Raw genomic sequence first — 20,951 nt, 5'->3', positions numbered from 1 at the left:
CTGCACTACAGCATTAAGCCAATGTTTCCACTTTCTAATTGAGTCAGTGCTCAAATCCCAACCTCAGCCCAAAAATAACATAAATCCATCTCTTTTTGCTGCTTCCATCCCCTCACACCCTTCTCCCTGCCCTCCTTTTAGCCAGCCACAACAGCACCAAGAGGAAAATCAACGTTTCACCACGGAGCATCCACCCAGGGCTCGGCAGTACCTGCTGGCCCTGCTGCTTCACACCCAGCCCAGGCTGGGAGTTCAGAGCTGCCTTTACACTTGGGCTTCTTGTTCCTTCTCCACGGATGTGTGGGGTTGGAGCTGGTGTGTTCCCCAGCTGCATGAGGGGTAAGGCCACAGGGAGCAGTGCATCCCACCGAGCTGGGCTGCCCCTCTGCTCTGTGAGCCTTGCAAAGCCATCACTGCTGGTAACTCTGATCCAAGACAACAATCACAATGAATAAACCATGTCAGCAACCTGACAAACTCCACACCTCAAGCAGAAAGGCCTGACTTGCAGAGCAGCCCACTGGGGCACTGGGCAGAGCCTTCTTTCACCTGGCACTGCCCTGCTTCCTCTCATCTCAGAGCCAGAATCAAACTTTTTCTTTCTACAGCACCAAGATCAGACCTCTAAAACCCAGACATGCCCAGGATATTCATTGAGAATTCATGACTCATATCCTGCTGATTTCTTCTAGTTGTTTTCTATATTTAATGGGGAAATCCTAGAAGGGAAGAGCAGAAGCAAGCAAGTAACCATCAGAAAAGGCACAAGGTGGCCAATTCCAAGCTCCTGGCCCAAGGCAGATGTAGATGTGGCAACCAGGGAAAAATCAGCCCCTCTCAGTCCTCTGGACCTCCCCCTCTAACACATCTTACAGAGGTGTGGGAGGGAGGCACATCCCTCATTTCTCAAAGCCTGTGGCAGGTCAGATTCCCATTCTCAAGTGTGAATCCTAGCTGAAAAACCAAACCCTCTCCTGGACATATTTTGTCATGAAAAACAACACACTTTACCATAATGTTTAGGACAAGTTACATCTCAGGGGAGCTCCTGCCCTGAGCAGTGGCCTGGGTCACAAACCCATCAGAGCAGGAGCCCCGGGGTGCCCAGGGCTGGTTCACAGACTCACTCGGACACCTGGGATGCCGGGATATCCAGGAGCTCCTTCCTTCCCCTTCAGCCCTTCACTGCCCTTCTCTCCTTTCTCTCCTTCTGGGCCTTGCTCTCCTTTGTCTCCCTGTGGAAGAGAGGAGGGTGGGAGGTTTTCATACCCACACAACATGTGGGTCACTCTGCAAAGGTCCCTGCGAGGGAAAACCCCACCACATAATTAATATTTCAGGAGTCTGAGAGGAAAAGAGCCTGCAAGAAAAGGGATGAATGAGGATGAGTCATAATACACTTGACATTTAAAAAAAGGAGCAAACCCAGGTTTCTTTTCTTTAAAATCTCTTGGCTGAAGGAGAAAGAACTCCCCCATTACACAGAGTAACCTGAACCCCTTTGCTTCTCCTGAACCTCCCACGTGAATGAGGCAGGCAGACAAGATGTGAAAGTCTCCCTTGCCTCATCCAGAAGCCCGGAGCTTGGGATACTGAAAGAATTTTAATGGGATGGGTTTGTCTGGAACAGCTGCTCAGCTCCTGCTGCCAAACAGAAATCAGCCCAGGGCTCCAATAAACACTCTGTGAAACTGTGTCACTGTGCCCTGTAAAGCATCCATGGCCTGAGCAGTGGGTATGCTGTCAAATCACTGCTCTGGCAATTGCAGAATCACAGAATCAAAGAGTCATTTGGGTTGGAAAAGATGTTTAAGATGAATTAATCCAAACTTCAACCCAGCACTGACAAGGCCACCACTGAACCATGTCCCCAAGTGCCACTTGTAGGGACAGTGACTCCACCACTTCCTGTTATAATGCCTATTTCTTTCAGTGGAGAAATTTTCCCAATACCCATTTAAAGCTCCCCTAGTGAAACCAGTCGTTGAAATTTATGAAAAAATCTGGCAGATAATAAAATTTCAGCATTTGGCAAGATCAACCAACTGGAACACAGACCAGAAATATAATAATAGAAGTGTAAGAAGTAAATGTATAGCTGCTTTTTGTTTATCAAAATAAATAAAATATTGTAAATATTTTGTATTATTCATTACTACCACTCAAAATTATAGGGAGACAATGATAAAGGGCAGTTTTATACTGAGAGCAACATGTGCAGCCAAGCAGCCTTGAACTGAACCATTTTCCTCTTGCACCTGTGTTGGGAGAGCTCAACAAGATCCCATCTGGTTAAAGAGCACAGACACATCTGCTGAAGTGTCCAGAGACACATTTGGGGTGGAAAGAGCTGGTTTGGTTCAAGAGCTCCTGGGCACAGCCAGCAGTGCAAGGGAATACAGAAGCCTTGATTGTCCTCAAGGAAGAGATTTTTGGTCCAACATTCAGAGATAAGCAGAAGTAGAGACACATGGTGAATAGTTTAACTAGAAAGAAGCAATAAAGTGCATTGTTGTGGGATGGGCTGCTCTTTCTTTCCATGGAACAAAATTGTTGGCCTGTTTGGAAAGGCTGGCTGTGCAGGACAGGAATCAGAGCCCTGTTCCAAAGGCAAGGTAGCAAACTCCCAGCAGTGAGAGACAGAGCAAACCCTGAGTGAGATCCTGGGGCTCTGCCAAGGGAAGGGGATCTGGTTTCTTTACTCTCTAACATTGTTCTGGTCAGTGGTGCAGGGGAGAGTGATGGACAATCCTTGATTTCCCTTGCCAGGCCCAGGAATTCCTGATTAGCTGGAAATTTGATCTGTAAAAACTCAAATAAAACAGACAAATTGTTGGAAACCAGATTTTGAAGAACTTGACCTTTTTCGAGATCTGATCAGATGCCAAAAAACGTGGGCAGAGGAGTGAAACAGGAGGGGTTTGTTATGTGTGCTCGCAGAAAAAAATCCTTAGAGACTGCAGGGCAAAGGTTTATTCCAGAGAGGACCCAATAATCCCCTCATCCTCACCCTGGCTCTGGGAATCACAGGGATCTGAGTGCACAGAGGTGAGTGTGAGAGCTGCAGCTCCATGGAGTGAGGCTTACCTTGATCCCATCTGGCCCAAGCTGCCCGCTGTCCCCTTCCAGCCCAGGCTCTCCCTGTGGACAGAACAAACACCATGAGGCTGTGCCTAAATGTGCTTTCCCCAGCAGTGATGGGAGCCCAGCCCTGCACTCTAACATGTCCTATCTCATATCCTGATGCTGAACAAGGAGCAGGAGCAGGAATTCAGCCTCCCGCTCTACTCTGAGCCACAGTTTCTCCTCCATGGGCCCACTGTGGGAAAAGGAGCTCAGTCGGAATTAATTTAACCTGGGCCTTCCTCCTCCAGCTCCAACAACTGACCTCAGTCCTGGGAAGGGACAGAGCCCCTGCCAGCCTCAATCCATGCATTCATCCCCCTGCCATGCCCACACAGTGTGTGCAGTGTTTCCCTGCTGAGCTGCCTCTGCTCCAGCCTGCACAGCCCCTGGCAAACAGGAGGGGTCTGTTCCCCCCTGTGCTCCCACACTGCCCCTTTCACACTCACTGGGGCATCTCAGGGCTCACAGACACTGCAGGGCCCGGGCTGAAGGGCTCTGTGGGGAAGGAACAGGGGCAGGTCTCAAATCTCTGCTGATCACAGTGACTCTGAGATAGGTACAAGACTCTTTTCCCAGCCTGGCTGTTGAAGAAGGAGTCAGTATTCTTCTGTTCTCGTTCTCAAGGTTGTTCATTGTTTCTTATCTATAAAATTCTTCCTCCTGGCCCGCCGAGGTCTGTCTGGAAGGTCAGGCAGAGGCACACTGGTTGTCTTTTTATACTAAAAACTACATGTACACTATTACAATAACTTCCCAATACCTATCACCTGTGTTAGACAGTGAGTTTCTACTCTAAACCAATCTAAAAATGCCAACATCACCCAGAAGATGGAGGCTAGGAAGAAGAAGGAAAAAGGACAAGGCACACCCAAATTCCTCCATCTTGGGACCCAGAGCCCCCATTCTAAAAACCTCAAAAATCTATTTTTCACCCTGTGATAAATTCACTATCATTCTACTTAAACTTTCATGGTTTGTAAATCCTCATATAAGGTTGGTAATTTTTTCCATGGGTCAAGATCAAAGGCACAGGGGTCTTGGGCTCTGTGCCAGGGTCTCTGAGCCCCTGGGCAGGGGCTCCAGTCCTCCAGGGCAGCCAGAGGAATTTCCTGGGTTCTGACAGGCTGGGATGCAGAGAACAGGGTCAGCCTGTCCAGGCTGTGGGACAGCAAGGACAGAACCCCTGAGGAACTGATGAGGCTCAGAAAGTGGCCATACTCACTCTTTGGCCAATGAGACCTTGCTCTCCAGGGATCCCCAGCTGGCCAGGATCACCCTAAAAGGAAGGAAGCACAGACAGGGACACAAGCTGTTTACTGACACCAAGGAGTGAAATACTTCCCATTGCACTTCTAATTTTGTCTCTTTCTTTCCTTCTCCCACACAAACACCTTCAGCTGAGGTTTCAAAGGGGCTTCAAAGGCCCAGCACAGCCAAGAAGGACACATCTCAGAGGCTCTGTTGCAATGATGCAAAGATGGACAGGACAGGGGTCCCAGAGGGTCTGAGCTGCCTGAAGCTGCATTTTCTGGCATGGCCCTTCACAGACAAGCAGCAGGATGGGTGCAGTGTGGTGTGGGGGCAGACATGACCAGAGAGAGGGAGGACAAAACCCAACAGCTCTTTTAGACCCAGTTCCAGAAGAACCAGAATCTTTGATGGCAGTTAAATGAGTGAACAGAAGGAGCTGGCAAACAAATGGATCTTGCCAATGTGGCACTGGGGTAGGATGGCCACAGGGCAGCTCTCTCCCAGGTGTGCCCATCCAAGCAACCTGCTCTGCATGGAAGAGAGCTCTGGAAATGCAGAGCATTCAAGGGAATGTTTGAGATATCCATAAACCATAAATTCCATAACCATAATATCCATAAATTCAAGGGAAAAAGGTTTGAAGTAGCCATAAACCATAAATTCCATAACCATAATAACCCTAAATTCCATAACCATAATATCCATAAGTTCAAGGGAAAAGGGTTTGAGATATCCATAAACTATAAATTCCATAAGTTCAAGGGGAAAAGGTTTGAGATATCCATAAACCTCATCCCCCAGCAAACTGCTCTGCACAGACCAGTCTTGGTCCAGCTCCTTCCAGCTTGGAGAAGGAGCAGGACAGGACCCTCACTCCACAGCTTCCCAGCAAGGCCAGCAGGTCAGGGGGTGTCTGTGCAAATCATCATGTCCTGCTCCAGGGAGGGCCAGCCAGGAGCACTGGAGCTGAAACACTCCTGCAGTGTCAGGATGCCAAAAGCACGGTAGCTCCAGTGAAGTGTCAGAAGATTTGCCAAGGAAAACATGGCAAAGGATGGGAGGGAAGAGCAGCACAGAGGAAATTGCATTTAATCCCCACATAGAGTTTGTTCAAAAGCTCTGCTCACACGAGCAAATGTTCAGACCAAGTGGGTTAGGATGAAATAAAACCCCCTCTGAGCTGCCCAGCACTGGGATTTTACTCAAACAAAGAGATGGCTTTTATGTGGACAAGAAGGTGCATTCATGGTCTGCAGCAGGGCACCCTTCCCCCTTAACCATCAGAGGAGTTCAGTCCCCAGAGAGCTGAGCCTTGGAAACTGTGGCAGGACCTTGTCTGAGGGTATTTTTAAGTCTGAGACCTTCCTGAGACCCTTCTGGTTTTGAATTAGAGGCTGCCTGGATCTCTGAGTCTCAAGGACTCCTCTCTCCATCGAGATTTTGGATCTGCAAAGAGCTGAGCTTCATTTCCCAGGCCCTTCACAGCTCTTGAGGCACGAGATCCCTGGGATGGGGCTTCTCCCCAGCACTGACTGCCTCTCCCTCAGAATGGGGCTCAGGAATTTGTAAAAATGGCTAAAAATAACCCAGTTTTAGGTTTTTTAAACTTTATCTTTTATTGAATGCACTATCTGCTTTGGCTGCTGCAGGGTAAACCTGCAATGTCACTCAGTCCTTCAGGAACAGAAGTTGCCATTTGTCTCCCCAGTCTGACAGAGAAACCACACTCAGGGTTTTTCTTACCTTCATGCCAGGTTCACCTGCAGGACCAGGTTGTCCCATTGAGCCTGGCGGTCCCTGGGAACAAAAAAAAAAAGCCCAACAAGATAATGAAAAAACCCATTGTAACAAAGCAGAAAGCAAGATCAAAGACATAACTCCTTTAGCAGAGCTCTCCTGGGACAGCCAAGCCCTGGTTGCAATGCAATCACCTCCCTGGAGCTGGCTCGGGGTCCAGAGCATCAAAGAGGCCCCTGGTGCCTGGGAGGGCTCTGAGCAGCTCTCACACCTCCCCTCTCCCCAGCCTCCTCTGCCAAGCACCTTCCTCTGCTCCTTGCAATCTCTCTGCTCTCTAAGGTTTGCAACCCCAGCAGGGAGCAGCACTGGAACCAGCTGGGATGGAAGGGAAAAGGTCCAGAATTGGGTTTGGAAGCTTTTTGCAAGGGTCCAGCAGGCTGGGCTGGTACAGGGGGTAACAGGAATGTGCTCTTGCTCTTGCTCCCTGCAGCTCCACTCTCCATTCCCACCTGTGTGAGCACATCCTCTGCACCAACAGGCTCCTTCTGATGAGGGACAAGCTGCCCCACATCTTCCAGCTGAGCCTTTGCCCCCCTTCCCAGAGAGGCAGGGGCACCATGGTGCTGCTGCTAAAGGGAGCTGAGGGCAGCAAGGTGACACTGAGCCCTCCAGCACAAATTTTGGCCAGATTAGCCTTGACATCCATCAGCCAGCTGTCTCTGGCTGTGCAGGGCCAGCAAATCTCCAAAGGCCAACACCTGGGCTCAGACCAGCAATCCACAGCCCAGGCTGGACTGGCTGAGAGAAAGTTTCTCCCTCTTGTGTGAGCACAGACTCTGGTAGAGGGGTTTGGCACCCCTCAGAGACCCAAAAATGAGTGCTTGGCCTGGAAAAAGATAGGAATTAAGATAGAAAGATGGAAGATGTGAGAATGACCTTGCAAACTGTTCTCACTGAGTCCAGCTCCATGTGCAGCCCCTGACAGTGGGGTCACAGTCATTCACTATCTTTAGTACCAAGATCTGTTGGGAGCTTTCATCTTTGTACATTTGCTCCTACCTCTGAGAAGCATGGGGAATGAGAGTCTGTAAAACCAGCCCAAAGATGGGACAGTAAAGCTTCTCTTTAAAGGATTTGAGTGGTTTATTTACTTATGATATTTGCATTCCAGACAACAATCTCCCTTCTCTTTACAGTTGGGAATAAAGGAAAAAAGAGCACATAGTCAAGGGAGCTACCCAGGGAATAAAGCCAGTTCCTGGCTTGCTGAAGTGGATTCAAGCAGAGGAGGGAGCAGGGTGTGTGTTGGGTTTGTGAACAAACGCTCGTGTCACGCAATGAGAAAATTCAAGCTCCAATGAAAGCAAAAATCCTGCTTTGGTTTCTCCAGAGGTGCCAGTGCAGAGAAAGGCTCCTGGAAGAGTTACAGATTTGAATGAAGGTCTGTACTTTCTTGGTTGGCAGCATCCAGAGTGGCTCAGCAGCAGCTTTCCAGCTCCCCAGTGTGGTTTACCATGCTGAGAGCTCACTCCATCCACTCCAGCAGCCATGAGAATGGAAACTTTCATGACTCACACACTTTGCATAGACTGCATTCAAAGCCACCTCCACGTCTGTGCTACAGCTCAGGACCTACAGAGAGGAGCTGTGCAAGGGGCACTGGCACACGTGATAAAAGAGCCAAGACTATATTATTTTAAGAGGAGTAAAATAAAGCCAAAAGTGTGGGGGAGTTGGGGGAACCATGGAGGCATCCCCTGCGCTCCTTTGGGGCAGTGTTTGGCAGCTGCTGGTTGGTTTTGGTGTGTTTGTGTCAGTGCTTCATGGCAACCCCAGCCCAGCAGCACTGTCAGCAGCAAAGGCGGCTCTGAGCTTCCTGCTGGGGCTGCCTTGGCCTCTGCTGGGGCTGCCTTGGCCATCTGGGCAAACCTCTGTGTGTCAGCAACAGCACCAGGGAGAGGGAAGGACTGGCACTCACTCTGATTTGTGCTTGTATTGGCTCCCTGGCTCTGCACCTTGGTGCAAAAGTTGGTCCCTGCCGTGGTCACCTTTGAAATGCATCTTCTGTTGGGAAGATGGGTCTGCACTTCCAGCAGCTGGGTGTCTGTGGACTGTGGTGGAAAGGGTGCTAAAATTCCTGATTTCACTGTTTGTTTTGGAAGCTGAGTGTCAGATTTCAGGGAAATCCTTCCTGCTCATTCCACAGTGTAGGTGTGGAGGGAAGCTCCCCTGCACGGTCACTCCTCCCTCAGTCCTGCACTCCTGAGGGAAGGGGAAAGCAAACAAAGCTCAGACCTACCTTCTGCCCCATTTCTCCCAAAGGCCCAGGTGGCCCCTGTGGTCCTTGGGGACCCTGCAAAAGAGAGACACAAGGCTCTTTTCACACAATTGTTTTCATTTCTGAAGGGCCATCACTTCCATGGTCTGTAAGGTAAGACTCCAGTTCCCTCCCACATCTCAGAGGAGTTCTCACTGTGCAAGATTTGGTAGAGGGATGGAGAGGCCAGCAGTGGGTGTGCAAAGAGCTCAGAAGACCTTCCTCTTCCTGGCTCCCATCTAAAACAACTGCAGTGGCTAATCTGCAAGTGTCTGGTTTACTCTCTCCCTTCACAGTCCAGCACTGCTGGCCCTCCTTGAGGTCTGTCTGTCCCCAGTGACTCCCCCAAAGCTGTGGGCTCAGTTCTGACACCATCAGCCTCCCTCCTGCTCCTGCTTCCACTCCAACTCCTCCTGTTACATCTGACCCTGTCCCAGACCCAACCTTGCCCTTCTTTCCTACCTTCCCTTCCAAAACCCACCCCAGGCTGTATCCTACACTCTCCCTGGTAGATCCATGGCTCCCTTTGGCTTTCCAGGAGTCTGACCTTGTCTTTCCTTCTGGCTCCTAGGACTCTAGCCAAGTCTTTCACATCTCTGACCATGCTGGAGTTGGCAAGGACAGAGAAGCTGGGAATGGGATAAGTGGTGGGAAGAGACAGAGAAAGAAATGAAGTGTCTGTGTGCAAGGAAAGACAGATGGAGAGAGAGTGATAAGACACTTGCCGGGTCTCCTGGAGCCCCTTTTGCTCCTGGAGGTCCAGAAGGTCCTTGGATACCCTAGAAAATGAAAAACACCAGGGTCAGCTCCAACCCAGCAGCAATCCTTCACATTTCTCAGCAGAAATTGCACCTCAAAAGTGCTCCAGTGACAGGAAGGGAGAGGTGGCCCTGCAAGTGTGAGATAGGGTCCAGATTCTTCCACCTGGACCAGGACTCAAAACTTAAGGACTTGAGGTTGTGAAAGGAAGCAGGAGGGATGGACACTTACTGGGAAGCCGCGTGCTCCAGTCTCCCCAGTCTCCCCCATCTTGCCCTGTGAACACACAGTTACAGCAGTTATCACCTGGGGATGTGCTCACACACCTGAGGTGCTCTGAGGACACGTGGCTGTCCCCAGGGCTGGCAGCTGTGGCTCTCACAGAGGACATACCTGCAGCCCATCAGGGCCCACCCTGCCTGGCTCCCCTGCTCGGCCCTGCAAAACAAAGAGACAAAAGCAATCCAGGAGGAGCATAAGCTGTTGGTGATGCTCTTCTGCCCCAGCCCATCTCCTCTCGCATTTTTATGCATCAAATTTCCCTTCCAGTTCCCTGCAGCTTTTGAGAGGCCAAATACCTGGGATGATGCCCCAAGGAACACCCAACCAGCTGGGAGTGTGGGCAAAGGCCCCGATACCAATGCTGGATAGATTTCACTCTGGTTGTAAGAGACTCATCCCTGCTGGTTGATCCTCATGGAGCAATTGAACATCCCTGTTCCTGGGGAAGGATGTGACCTTGATCCTGCCCAGAGCATTTCACAGCAGAGCTGGGAGCAGCCTTGGCACTCACCTTGGCACCTCGCGGCCCTGGCTCACCCACGGGGCCATCAGGCCCTCTGGCACCCTAGGAGGAGGCAAAAGAGAGGCAAAAATAAGAACACAGAGGATATGGCTCACTGGAAAATCCAGCTGTCACTTTAGCCTTGGCCACCAGGACAGTCCATGAGATCAATCCTGGCTTAGCCAACTTATACCTGCTTGGGTTGAGCACAGCAGCTCAGAGCCCAGGACTAAAAGGATTCTTTCTGTGTTTTGTTGCCTCATTTCTCACTGTTACCAGCACACAGCACTTTTTATTCCTGTTAAACCAACTACCAACCACTAACCCAAGCCAGAGGAGAAAAGCAGGCCAGGAACAGCCTTATTTTCAGACAATGGTTACATGACAACAGTTTTGCAGTGCACAGACAAACTTGCAGTTCCAGCCTTATTGACAGCAAACCTTTTCCTTCCTAGAAACGTTGCTTTTCCAACACCTTTGCCTTTAACCCTTGCCACACCACACTGCCACATGGTCACAGTGGTGGTATAGAGGTACAACAACCCCCACTGTGCAGTACCTTCACATTGGGCCCCAAATTCCTCCCAAAGAGAAAGGTGTATTTGCTGGCAGCAGAACTCCAAGCCCTCAGCTACAGCTGAGTGATATTTAAAGATCTGGCTGCTGTTAAGGACCAGGCAGTGCATATGGAGGTGGGGAAGGTCTGGTGCCATGCCTGGCCTCTGCTCCTGGGTGTGTGAGGGTGAGGTGGGCACAGGGGCTTTGGGAGGTGTGTGGGACACACACCCTGCTGCAAATGAGCAGGTGTGAGTAGCTAAAATTAAACAGTTCATGGGACAGCTTGGGCATCACTGAGGAAGGGGCATCCTTGTTCTTTTAGAGGGTTCCAAGTGAGGAGAGCCCTGGGAAGAGGGTAAGGATATGATCAGAGAATCACAGAAAAAATGGTTTGGGTTGAAAGGGACTTTAAAGACCATCTGTCTTTCAAGAGAACCTGAACACACAACCTTCTGCACCATTTGACCCCCAGAGACCAGTGTGTAACACAGACAGAGAATAAAGAGCCACAGTGAAAGAAAATAAGAGTTAAAAAAGGGTGTATGAAGAGACTCTGTGAACAGACATCATGTTCATAATCAGTTCATGAGCTCAGTTAGGACTCTTAGGCACTACTGCAGTATAAATAATAAATAAAAGCACAGAGCAGTGCTAGGACGTAGTGGTAAGAGGAATTCTGAGAGCTGGCCAATGCAGAAAGGGAAAACAGGAGCCAATGTGCTTAATCGGGATGCAAAGCCAGTGCCAAAAGTAATAACAGGGCTAGGGAGCCAGTGTGTTAGAAAAGCAACTCCAGGATGACAGGCAAAGAGAGAGACTCACAAAGAAAAGCAGTGTACAGCAGAAATGTATAGGAACCCCAGCCAAATTATTACAGCAGACAAACATTGTCAATATAAAATAATGCAAAAACTCCTACTGAGCTTGGCAAAGCCCTGTGCTGCTCAGAGGAGCAGAGACTGAATAACCAAGAGCCTATATTGCACTGCCAGTATGGCCCAGCTCTGAAGAATGCTCAGCCTGGCCCCCAGGACAGACAGACAGACAGACAGACAGTGGGCTGTGCCCCAGATGGGACCCTCACAACCAAAGGGGTGTTTCACAGCTGGGGCTGTGCTGCACAAATGTCACAGCACCTCTCACCAGCCCAGCACCCCAAGTGCTGTGGCTCATGCTGGGCCCTAGATCAGAGAGCAGTAAAGACCAAAAGTTTTATTAATCCATGTCCCTATAAACCTCAAAGCACAATGACAAAGACCAGAAGGTCACTTAAAAGCTGGGTAAATGACAGCAGGAGTCAGACAGCCCTGTTACTTGGGGTGGTGGAAGAGCAGGGCCTGGAGGCACCTTGGAGCTGCCTGGGGTGATGGGACACCCAGCAAACACCCAGAGGAAGGGAGGTGGCACCATGGGTGTGATGCTGGCACTCTGGGAAAGCACCCTCAACAAACAAATGCTCATCCTCCCTGGCAAACAAACTGTTCCCCTCTTCTTTGAGCAGCCAGTTGGATATTTTGTGCAATTATTGCATCTCTACTGTCTGAGAGGATGTGGTGAGCTGCTAGTGAAGCAGGGGGAGGATATGCAGAGGGCAAAGATTCCTTAGCTCAGGCCTGGAAGAGGGAAGAGGAAGCAAGAGGGACATGGAAATTACAGTGATGACCCAGGTTAGAGTTGGGAAGGGAACTGGAATGAGTCTGGCCTCTCCAGACCCATCTTCTGTAGCCTGTCCTGCCCTGTCCAGCCCCTTTGCCAGTGCAGGGGCTGCTCTGAGCCAGGAGGAGTTGGTTGGGTGCCCTCAGTAGTGGCTGTGGCTCTCACCAGGGCTGGCTGGGGAGGTTTTTACAGGATCCTCATCTCTTCCAGCAGAGCCCTGTCAGCAGCATGGCAGGATCTGCCAGGCCAATCTCCCTTCACAGCTGTCACCTGCCTGATCCCTCCACAGCACCTCTCATTGGCATCTGACCTGGAGAAGGAGAAAGGGACACTCTGTTCTCAAATGCATGTGGCAGCTTCATCTTCTCCAGCTTCCTGGGCTGAAACCTGGGTTAAAGGCTTCCCCTAATCCACCCTGACAGGAAAAGCTACATTTAGTCAATTAGTCAAATTTTTAAAACTCTCTTTTACTGACAACACTGGTTAGAGATGAGTGAGTGAGGTCCTGGCAGCTCTCCAAGGAGCATCCCAGAGCCAAGAGCCTCAAGGCTCCTCAGAGGACCTCAAAGTGCCTTCCCCCTGCAGACCTGGCAGCCTGGCCTTGCAGGCAGGGCTGAGCACAGCCCCTGGGCTCCCTTGGGACCCTCAGTGCAGGCCAGGCCAGCATTTCAGCATTTCCCTGTGCTGAGCCACACCAAGCAGTGCTATCAGAAACCCCAGGCTAAGCAAGGGGTTCCCACATGGCTGGAGGTGACAGCTCACAAAGGCAGGCAGGGGAACCCAGCTCCAGGCTTTGTCCAGGTGAGGCAATGGGGATATATCTGCTGCTGAAGCAGACAATGCCCCTGCAGAACTCAGCAAGGTGTTTCTGCAGAGCAGTGCTGCATTTCCTGCTGTTAAACACCTACTCAGAGCTCAGACAGACAGTGACCAGCCTCTCTACAGCAGCATGGAGCAGCAGGCAGTAGCTCCTTTCCAGAAACCCAAAGCTCCTTCCTTACCCAGTTATCCAAATATTGATATTTTGCTATCACAGCCTGGCCAAACAAAAAAGCAAGCAGATGCCTTGAGTGAGGCCAAAGGGAGACATCCCTGGCCATGGATCTGGAAAAGAGCTTTTCCTCAAACACTTCTAAGGCTTTCTCAGTCAACCAGAAAGATCCCTGGAAGCAGAACAATACCCTCCACTTCTCCATGAACAACAACCCAGCTGGGCTTGGAAAGACAAATATTTTCAGGTTTGCTTAGATAACATCACTTTACAAATCCCTGGCATTTATAAATTCCTGCAGTTGGTGATGCTGGAAGTCATTGGGTCCATGTGGCAGAGGCAGCAATTCCTTCCCTCTGGCATGGAGCAGCAAAGGGCCTGGAGTGCAGGTGTGCTCCCCTTATCTTGGATTTACAGGAGTGGATGAATGAACAGCACAGTGGAAAAGAGAAATGGGCTTTGGGATTTGCAAAGCTCCTCTGTATCACCTGAGCCAGAACCCAGCAGTGAGAGGATAAAATTCTAGAAATATTGGCAGGCACCTTGGCCAGGAGAGCAGGGCAAGGAAAGGCACTTTACAGCAGGGCTTCAGGGGCAGCTTTGTAATGTGGGTACAAAATCATGGCTCTGGTTGATACTCAGCCTTTCAAAGACACTCCCAGTCTTTTTGATGACATTATCCTTAGGAGATCACACATTTTACTGCTGTGGGGAGCAGATTAAGAGAAATGTGCCTTAGGATTTAAGTGACATAGGGCGAGGGGCTTGCTGGACCAACTGCCTCCAAATTTAAACCTTGATTTGGTTAAATAATTAGGTTTAAGCATGTACATAGCTGTCACTAGCTGGATGTTAAGCACATGTCCAAGTGCTACACTGAGTACAGATGAAGGGAAATGAGCCTGGGCTCACATGTCCAAATTTCTTCTCCTTAGGGAAGACTAGAAAGGAAATAACATTTGAGGAAGATTGTTCAGTATCAGTTTGGTGGAATAAACAAAGACTTGTGAAGGAACAATAGCTCTGTCAGGACTAAAAAGAGGGTTGCAATTTTTAAAAAGCTTTTCTTGTTAAAATATACATATCTTGACACTGTGAAAGCTATCACAACATAAATGCAGACCCCAAAAAGTCTCCATTGTTCTTAACAATCAAAACCATATTTGCTATTTACGGTTCCTTCAAAAGCAGAATAACTTTAATGAAGCATCCACAAACAGAGCTCATGGAATCCACAAACATCTGGCAGGGGCTGCATTCATGTTTCCACTCTGAATTGAATTACATCCCTTCTGTGAGCTGGGATAGACAGAGGGTGATGGCTGAAATTAAAGCTGGGGGATCATTTCCCCATCCTGAGTAAAGCAAGAGCTGCAATCAGAGGAGCACGTAAGCAAACATAGGATGCTGTGTGCCTGGAATATCTTCTGAGGATATGAAGAGAATGAAAATGTGAATGAGAGAGATTTGAACCAGAAATCCTCCAGGCAGGAGATCTGGTTCTTACTGACTTCCCTGCATCAGATCCACTGAAATCTGTAGAATTCCATGGCAAAGCCCAGGTTTGTCCTTCCTGCTGGGGATCTCAGAAAGTGCATCTCTCTGCCTCACAAATTCTGCATGGATGAAATCACTGCAGTGCTCAAAAAACACCAGATCTCCACCACAGCCCAGCCCAGCAATGGGAGCTGAGAGCAGGAGCACCAGCAGCAGATCCAGAGGCTCAGTCCTTGCTGGTAGAGCTTTAGGCAGAGTTTTACCCAGTACTGGTGTCCTTAGGGCAAGACCAATTCCTCAATGCTCCCTTTTCCCCAGGCACTGCCTCCTTTCTGCCTCAATGCTCTGCACATCCTGAGGTGACTTTCTGCAGGCACTGCAGCCTGTCAGGGTACAGCCACTGCTGCATTCCTGTTTGCAGGGCTGGGATGCACTCTGAGGTCTGGCCCCCTCTGTGGAGGCATGTCCAGAGGGAGGGAGTGGCACAGGACCTGCTGGGCTGAACATCTGGAGAGGAAATGGAAAGCCAGGCCATGCAGCTGAAGGTCTCTGCTGCATGATGTGCCATTCTGAGCATGGACAGTGCTGGTGGCAGCTGATGTTCCACAGGATTTCTCTGGAAGGTTTGACACCCTCTCTCTGGATCCAGCTACAGCCAAAGGCAAATCCCTGATGTCCCAGGCAACCTCCTGTCTTGGGAGCTGAATCCAGCTGTCCTTGTGGGCTGGGGACTTGAGGCCAGCATGGATGTCAGAAGCTGAGGAAGGTTTATATGAGGGAACCTTGGACAACCCCAGAGCCAGACAGTGCAGTGCCTGTGCCTGCTGGAAGGAGAAGGACAGGGATGGGGATGGGGACGGGATGGATCCCTGGCTGGCAGCTGGGAGGAGGCAGTTCCTGGACTCCTTCTCTGTCACTGCAAACATTAAAGGCACTGGCAGAAGCAGCTGGTGCCCTGAGAGGACCCACCTCTCCCAGAGCCCTCACATTCACAGCCTGGATCCATCAGAAGGTGCTTCCTGCTCAGCCCTGGGCTGCACTTTTACCTTGGGGTATTTTCCACCATCCATTCAGAGCCTGGATGAAGGAACACCTCCAGTTTCTCACCCAGCATGATCATGGATGTCCCAGAGAGCCCAGTTAATCCCAGCTGGGCAGCACAGGGGAACCACACTCCCTTTGCAAGTGAACTCCATGGGCCTTCCCACCAAGGAGCACAGAGGAATGGGAGCTTTTTCTTAAAAGATGAACCCTGATAAACATCTGCCAAGCTTGGATGTAACTGGCATCCTTCTAGATGTGATTTTAAAGTTTAGAGCAGTTCCAGAGTACATAACTCCATAGTTACAAAGCTTCCTAGCTCGTTATTCCATTTTCTTTTGCTGGTCCCATCTATTTGAAGAAAACATTCACTCTGGCATAGGGAAACACAAAATTGTTGGCTGTCCTGAATCCCCCAAGCAGAAGTTGCAGGAGAAGCAGAGAGTGGGAGTAGGTAAAATGTATAGTTTACTCCAGTGTGTGCCTTTGAAAATGAAACATGGAAACAGATCCTTGGAGGGAGAAATGCAAAATATGTTGTTGTTGGGGCCTTCAGCAGAACTCATGTGTGCTGGCTATTAATACTTTGTAAAGCAGCTGGACAAGGAAAAACAACCCAAAGCAGGGATGCTGCTGCAGTAAATATCCCCTTGGAGAAGAAAGACTGAGGAGCTCAGTGGGACGGGGGCTGGATGTCACAGGCAGGAAAACAGGCAGCTTTGGCAGGTCTGGAGGTCACTGTCCCACCAGCTGTCACCCAGACAGAGCAGGGAGAGCCACACAGGAACTGACTCTGGGTGTCTGTGAGCTTTTATGGAGGGAAATGTGAACTCACTGCACTGCCAGGGGTGCCAGGCAGTGGCACCCAGCATGGGCTGCTCTTGCCAGGCAGGGTGAGGAGTCACCTGTGCTCACACAGTGGTACTGGGAGGTACACATCAAATTAGGGCTGGAAAAGTCCTTAGAAAGGCACAGGACATGTTTATAATTTGATCTAGTGCCAATGCAAGGCACACCTTCCTCACATGCCTGGGGAGCCCTGCTGGGAGGTGCCAGTCCTGTGGGATGGAGGGGAACACATGGGTAGAACAGCCCAGCTCTATTTCTGTCAGCCCTGTCTCTCAAGTCTACGTCATGACATAACATTTCCTCCTTCATCTGCCTCTGGTTATAGCACAACACTTCATATCTCAGCTACTTTTCCTCCCACAGCAACAAAGGCACCTTTTCTGCTTTTCTACCTGCACCCTTCCCCACAATTTCAGACAACTAAATCTTCATTATCCTCACCAGAAGCATCAATAAACTGTGTTTTGACATGGCAGGTAGTTGGAAAAGACAGGCTGGACCACTTCCATGATAAGCTCTACTCTGGGCACCCCTCTGCCCTTACACATCCTTTGCATCCACTTCTTTGGTAAGATTTGTTCAAGGACCTCTATGAGCAGCAGAAACATGTTTATGGAGGTGCTGCTCAGCTTCTGCTCCTCTTCACACCCCCAGACCAAACCAGATTTAGCAGATTATTTTCCCAGTGTCTGGAAGAGGAGAGGGATGACAGCTCAGTGCTTACCCTGCGACCTTTCATCCCTCGGACCCCTGGTGCACCCCGGGCTCCTGCTGGACCCTGCAAGGGGAAAAGGACACAAAATGAGGAAGGCAGCAGCTTTGGTGGGACCCTACATCCCTCTGTGATCTGCAGGGGCCTCAGATGCAGACCCTTGATCAGCAGATTGGTTCATTAAACACTTGCTAAAAAACATCACCATTTTTAATTGCCTATAAATGGCTTTTTTTTTTTTTTTGGTCACAGATTGTCTTTGGATTGTGAACATTTAGGCCAAAGATCCTGGCTGAGGTTTGCATGCTTAATGACCTGCAGGCTGTTATCTGTGTCAGTGGTGTGATGTGAAGAGAAGTTGAACATCCAGATTCCTCTCTGAATCTATTAAAAGCAGCTGTTTCTCAGCATCTGTTCAAAAATAATAATAACCAGGATCTGGTTTTTAGATGTCCAAATGCAAAATCAGACACCTCATCTTGGGTATCCAAGTTTGATCTTTTCAGCCAAATACTGACTTTATCTTTAAGCAACTGTTGCCCTGTTAATGCTGCATAAATATTGATACTGGCAGATAGATACTAATTTAATGTGACTGTTGGTGTTGTGGATGATCCTGTTCTTACAATTACAGAAGGATTCCAGGTTTTCTTTTAATCTGGGTTTGTACACACATGATTCATTAATGTGCATACAGAAAATGCAGAAAGCCAGTTTTTTTCCCTGCTAGAATATTTATCAGAGTAAAAAAAAAATAAAGGATATATTTATTTAATATCTGTATCACAGCTTTTAAACCTGATATTTAAAGTTAGTGCCTTTCTGCTGTCAGAAAAGGAGACCTGAAAATGACACATTCACTCCTTGCCCTCTCAAACCTTCCACATCAAATTTGGCTGTTTACATGTTAATAGCTTTTACCAACTGTCAGCCCTGCAAACTCCACCAAAGATCAGAACAGAACTGGACTGTGATCTTCCTACTGCTCCTACAACTGCCATTTATGAGGATTTTGCTTTTGTGCATGTAAGCTCAGGATACAAATGCTGAGCTGTTCTCACTGAGGATGGAAAAGGCAGTTGACTGTAACTGTGTTTGTGATCACAGAACATCCCAGTTTTGGTAGTGAGGACAGTGGTGACTGGCACAGGCAGTGGATGTGTCAGAGGCCTGTTTTATAGAGATTTTTATGATAACCATGTGCTGAAATGAAATCCTTAGCTGGTATTTGGAATCTCCTCTGGAAGTCTCAGCCTATCCCAATCAGCTTATGAAAGTACAAGGACAGAGACATTCATTGTGATGGCAAACGTTGAGGGAATAGCTAGATACCCTGCTGGAATTCCAATGAACTATTTAGGAGAAGATAAATGACCTTTAATATTCCTATATATACACATTATCTCCAAAACTGTATATAAACAGAAAAGATGCACCATAATGGTGAGTAAGAAGAGGAAAAAGAATTCACAAGCCTCAGGAAGCTGAAACCAAGGGCAAAGTTTCCTACCATTGACTTTGCTCCCCATTTCCAATCACTTTTTGTTGAATTAATCAGCCATCACTGCTGAGGCTCATTCAAAGATTTTAACAGTTTAGGACAAACAAGAACTGCATGCCTCAGGTCTGGCTTGAAAGGCAAGTAAGGAATGTTTGGTGGAAAAACAGCTGGAGTTAATGAGTGGGGATTTGATATTAGGAGATTATTTGATTTACTGGCTCTGTGGGGAAGTTTGGCTTATTGAATTATGACTTTTTAAAATGCATTTGTGGAGCAAACATTTTGCTTGGATGAACTTGTTATTTGCCTGCAGGAGAAGAGGGAACTGAAGGAAGCAGAAGGACCTGGGGACAGTCTCAGCTCCCAGAGCTTTGCTGAGAACTTTTGGTATCTCCACCTGCATCAGATGCCTCAGCTCTTTCTATTGTTATGCCCCAGTGAAGGCAGACAAAATTTGGCTTCACTTGAAGGTACATTTAGTGGTGCATGGGATGGTGCTCGGGGCTGGAGCTCTCTGCCACAGCACAGAAACTGCATCAGCCACGGGTGCTCACAGGCCTGGAGCAGGAGGGAGCCCAGTGCTCCAGCTGTCCCCAAATAATGTGGCAGCTAACATGATGGGAATTGTTAAAAATGAGACATCTACAGATACACAGCTGCCTCTAGGCTTCTGTCAACAGCAAGTGCTGCCATGAGGGGCCACAGAGCAGCTCAGTGCTGGGGGCTGTGGGTGGCATTGTGCTGCTTTTACTGCAAGGACCTGGCTGGTGCCACACTGCTGCTCCCCAGGCAGAGATGGGCCACCCTGAGGTGCTGCTTGAGCTCAGATTTTCTCTTTTCCTCACCTCCACTCACTTGTTACTGCACAGTCAGTGCCCAGGCAGCAGCTGCCTGCAGCCAGTGCACCCAGAGCATCCTGGAGCTCCTGGCAGTGGCACAGCTGACCCTGATTTGGAGGCCACACCTTTGGCACTTCCTGGGCATTTCACTGCTGTGATCTTCCTCCCAGTCACCAGCACTGTGGGAATTCACACACTGAGCAAAATCCATTCCCTGCACCCACCCAGGGCTGCCTTTTTGTTGGCTCCAGCAGCTCTTGTGCTGCTGGGAGAGCCTGAACTACATCTAAGGAACATCTGTGGGAAACTGGAGCCAGGCTAAAATCTGCCTCCATGGCCATTGCATGCTCCAGCCACAGCTGCAGTGTGCCAGATGAGCCTGGCCAGATGGAGGGTCTGTCTGGGGGAGCTGCTCTGCTGCTCCTCTCATGCCAGCAGGGGCTTGGACCAGGCAGGATGGTCACGCTGCATGCCGTGGTCACTGTGATAAATGACCATGATAAATCACTGTGATGCATCACTATATCACATATCACCACACTGCCAACCAGTCCCAGCCCAGAACACCTTGAACTAGGGAGCTTGTGTTCCTGCCAAAAGATTGAGGCTGGATTGTGATATTTGCATCCCTCCTTAGGAGTACAAAATTTTGAATTAAGCACTGTGGGTTTTTTGTGTCTCTTTCCATGTTGCTCCCACCCATGTCCCATCCCTCTCCCCATATCTCTGGTTTGTATCAAACTCAAATAAACTGGAATACAGTTGCTGACTTAGCCCATGCATGCCCAGGATGTGGTGTTACAAGGTGATGATAGCCTTTACTTACTGTTGGTCCAGGGATCCCAGGAAATCCCACTCCTCCTGGCATCCCAGGATGCCCCTAAAAGGGAAGGCAGAAGAAGATGCTTGCTGTGAATGTCCACAATCTGCACAGACCTTCTTCCTCCCAGTGGGAAGACAGGAAAAATGGCATTGCTGGCTGCTGGCAAGGTCAGGCAGATCTGGTATTTGTCAGGGTAAAATTGCTCAGGGGCAGAAGGAAATGGCCAGGCTGTCACTAGCCCAGCTCCAACCCAGCCAGTGATATCAGCAGCAAGATTTTCTGAACAGCCCAGAAGAGAATGGGCTGAATTAATATGAAAATATATCTTTGGGTCTTGTACTAGAGTAGACAGGAAACAAATGTCAGAGAAGACAAGATCCAGCTGAGGTCCCCACTGTTAAATTCCTAAACGTAGTTCCCTGAAAGGCAGAGCACAGCAAGGCACAGTGACTGTGATGCCCAAGCATTCCCAGCTGCCCTGGTCAGTTTGGACAGATCCTTGTTGGTGGG

The 20,951-nt window shown here is 49.2% G+C and overlaps 1 protein-coding gene across 1 annotated transcript in view; it reads right to left on the bottom strand.

The window, feature by feature from the left end:
* Window positions 1-20,951, bottom strand: part of COL27A1 (collagen type XXVII alpha 1 chain) — a 144,937-nt gene that overhangs the window by 36,125 nt on the left and 87,861 nt on the right. The window contains exons 27-37 of the mRNA XM_066562636.1: window positions 20,445-20,498; window positions 17,291-17,344; window positions 9,984-10,037; window positions 9,584-9,628; window positions 9,422-9,466; window positions 9,157-9,210; window positions 8,414-8,467; window positions 6,121-6,174; window positions 4,349-4,402; window positions 3,088-3,141; window positions 1,128-1,235 (exon numbers count right to left, since the gene is read on the bottom strand). Of these exons, the coding sequence (XP_066418733.1) occupies window positions 1,128-1,235; window positions 3,088-3,141; window positions 4,349-4,402; window positions 6,121-6,174; window positions 8,414-8,467; window positions 9,157-9,210; window positions 9,422-9,466; window positions 9,584-9,628; window positions 9,984-10,037; window positions 17,291-17,344; window positions 20,445-20,498 (630 nt within the window). The remainder of the gene's footprint in view (window positions 1-1,127; window positions 1,236-3,087; window positions 3,142-4,348; window positions 4,403-6,120; window positions 6,175-8,413; window positions 8,468-9,156; window positions 9,211-9,421; window positions 9,467-9,583; window positions 9,629-9,983; window positions 10,038-17,290; window positions 17,345-20,444; window positions 20,499-20,951) is intronic.

The sequence above is a fragment of the Molothrus aeneus genome, chromosome 19 (assembly GCF_037042795.1).
Source record: "Molothrus aeneus isolate 106 chromosome 19, BPBGC_Maene_1.0, whole genome shotgun sequence".
NCBI lineage: Eukaryota > Metazoa > Chordata > Aves > Passeriformes > Icteridae > Molothrus > Molothrus aeneus.
Note: the sequence above shows the minus strand (reverse complement) of the source record. Positions and strands in the feature narration are given on the sequence as shown.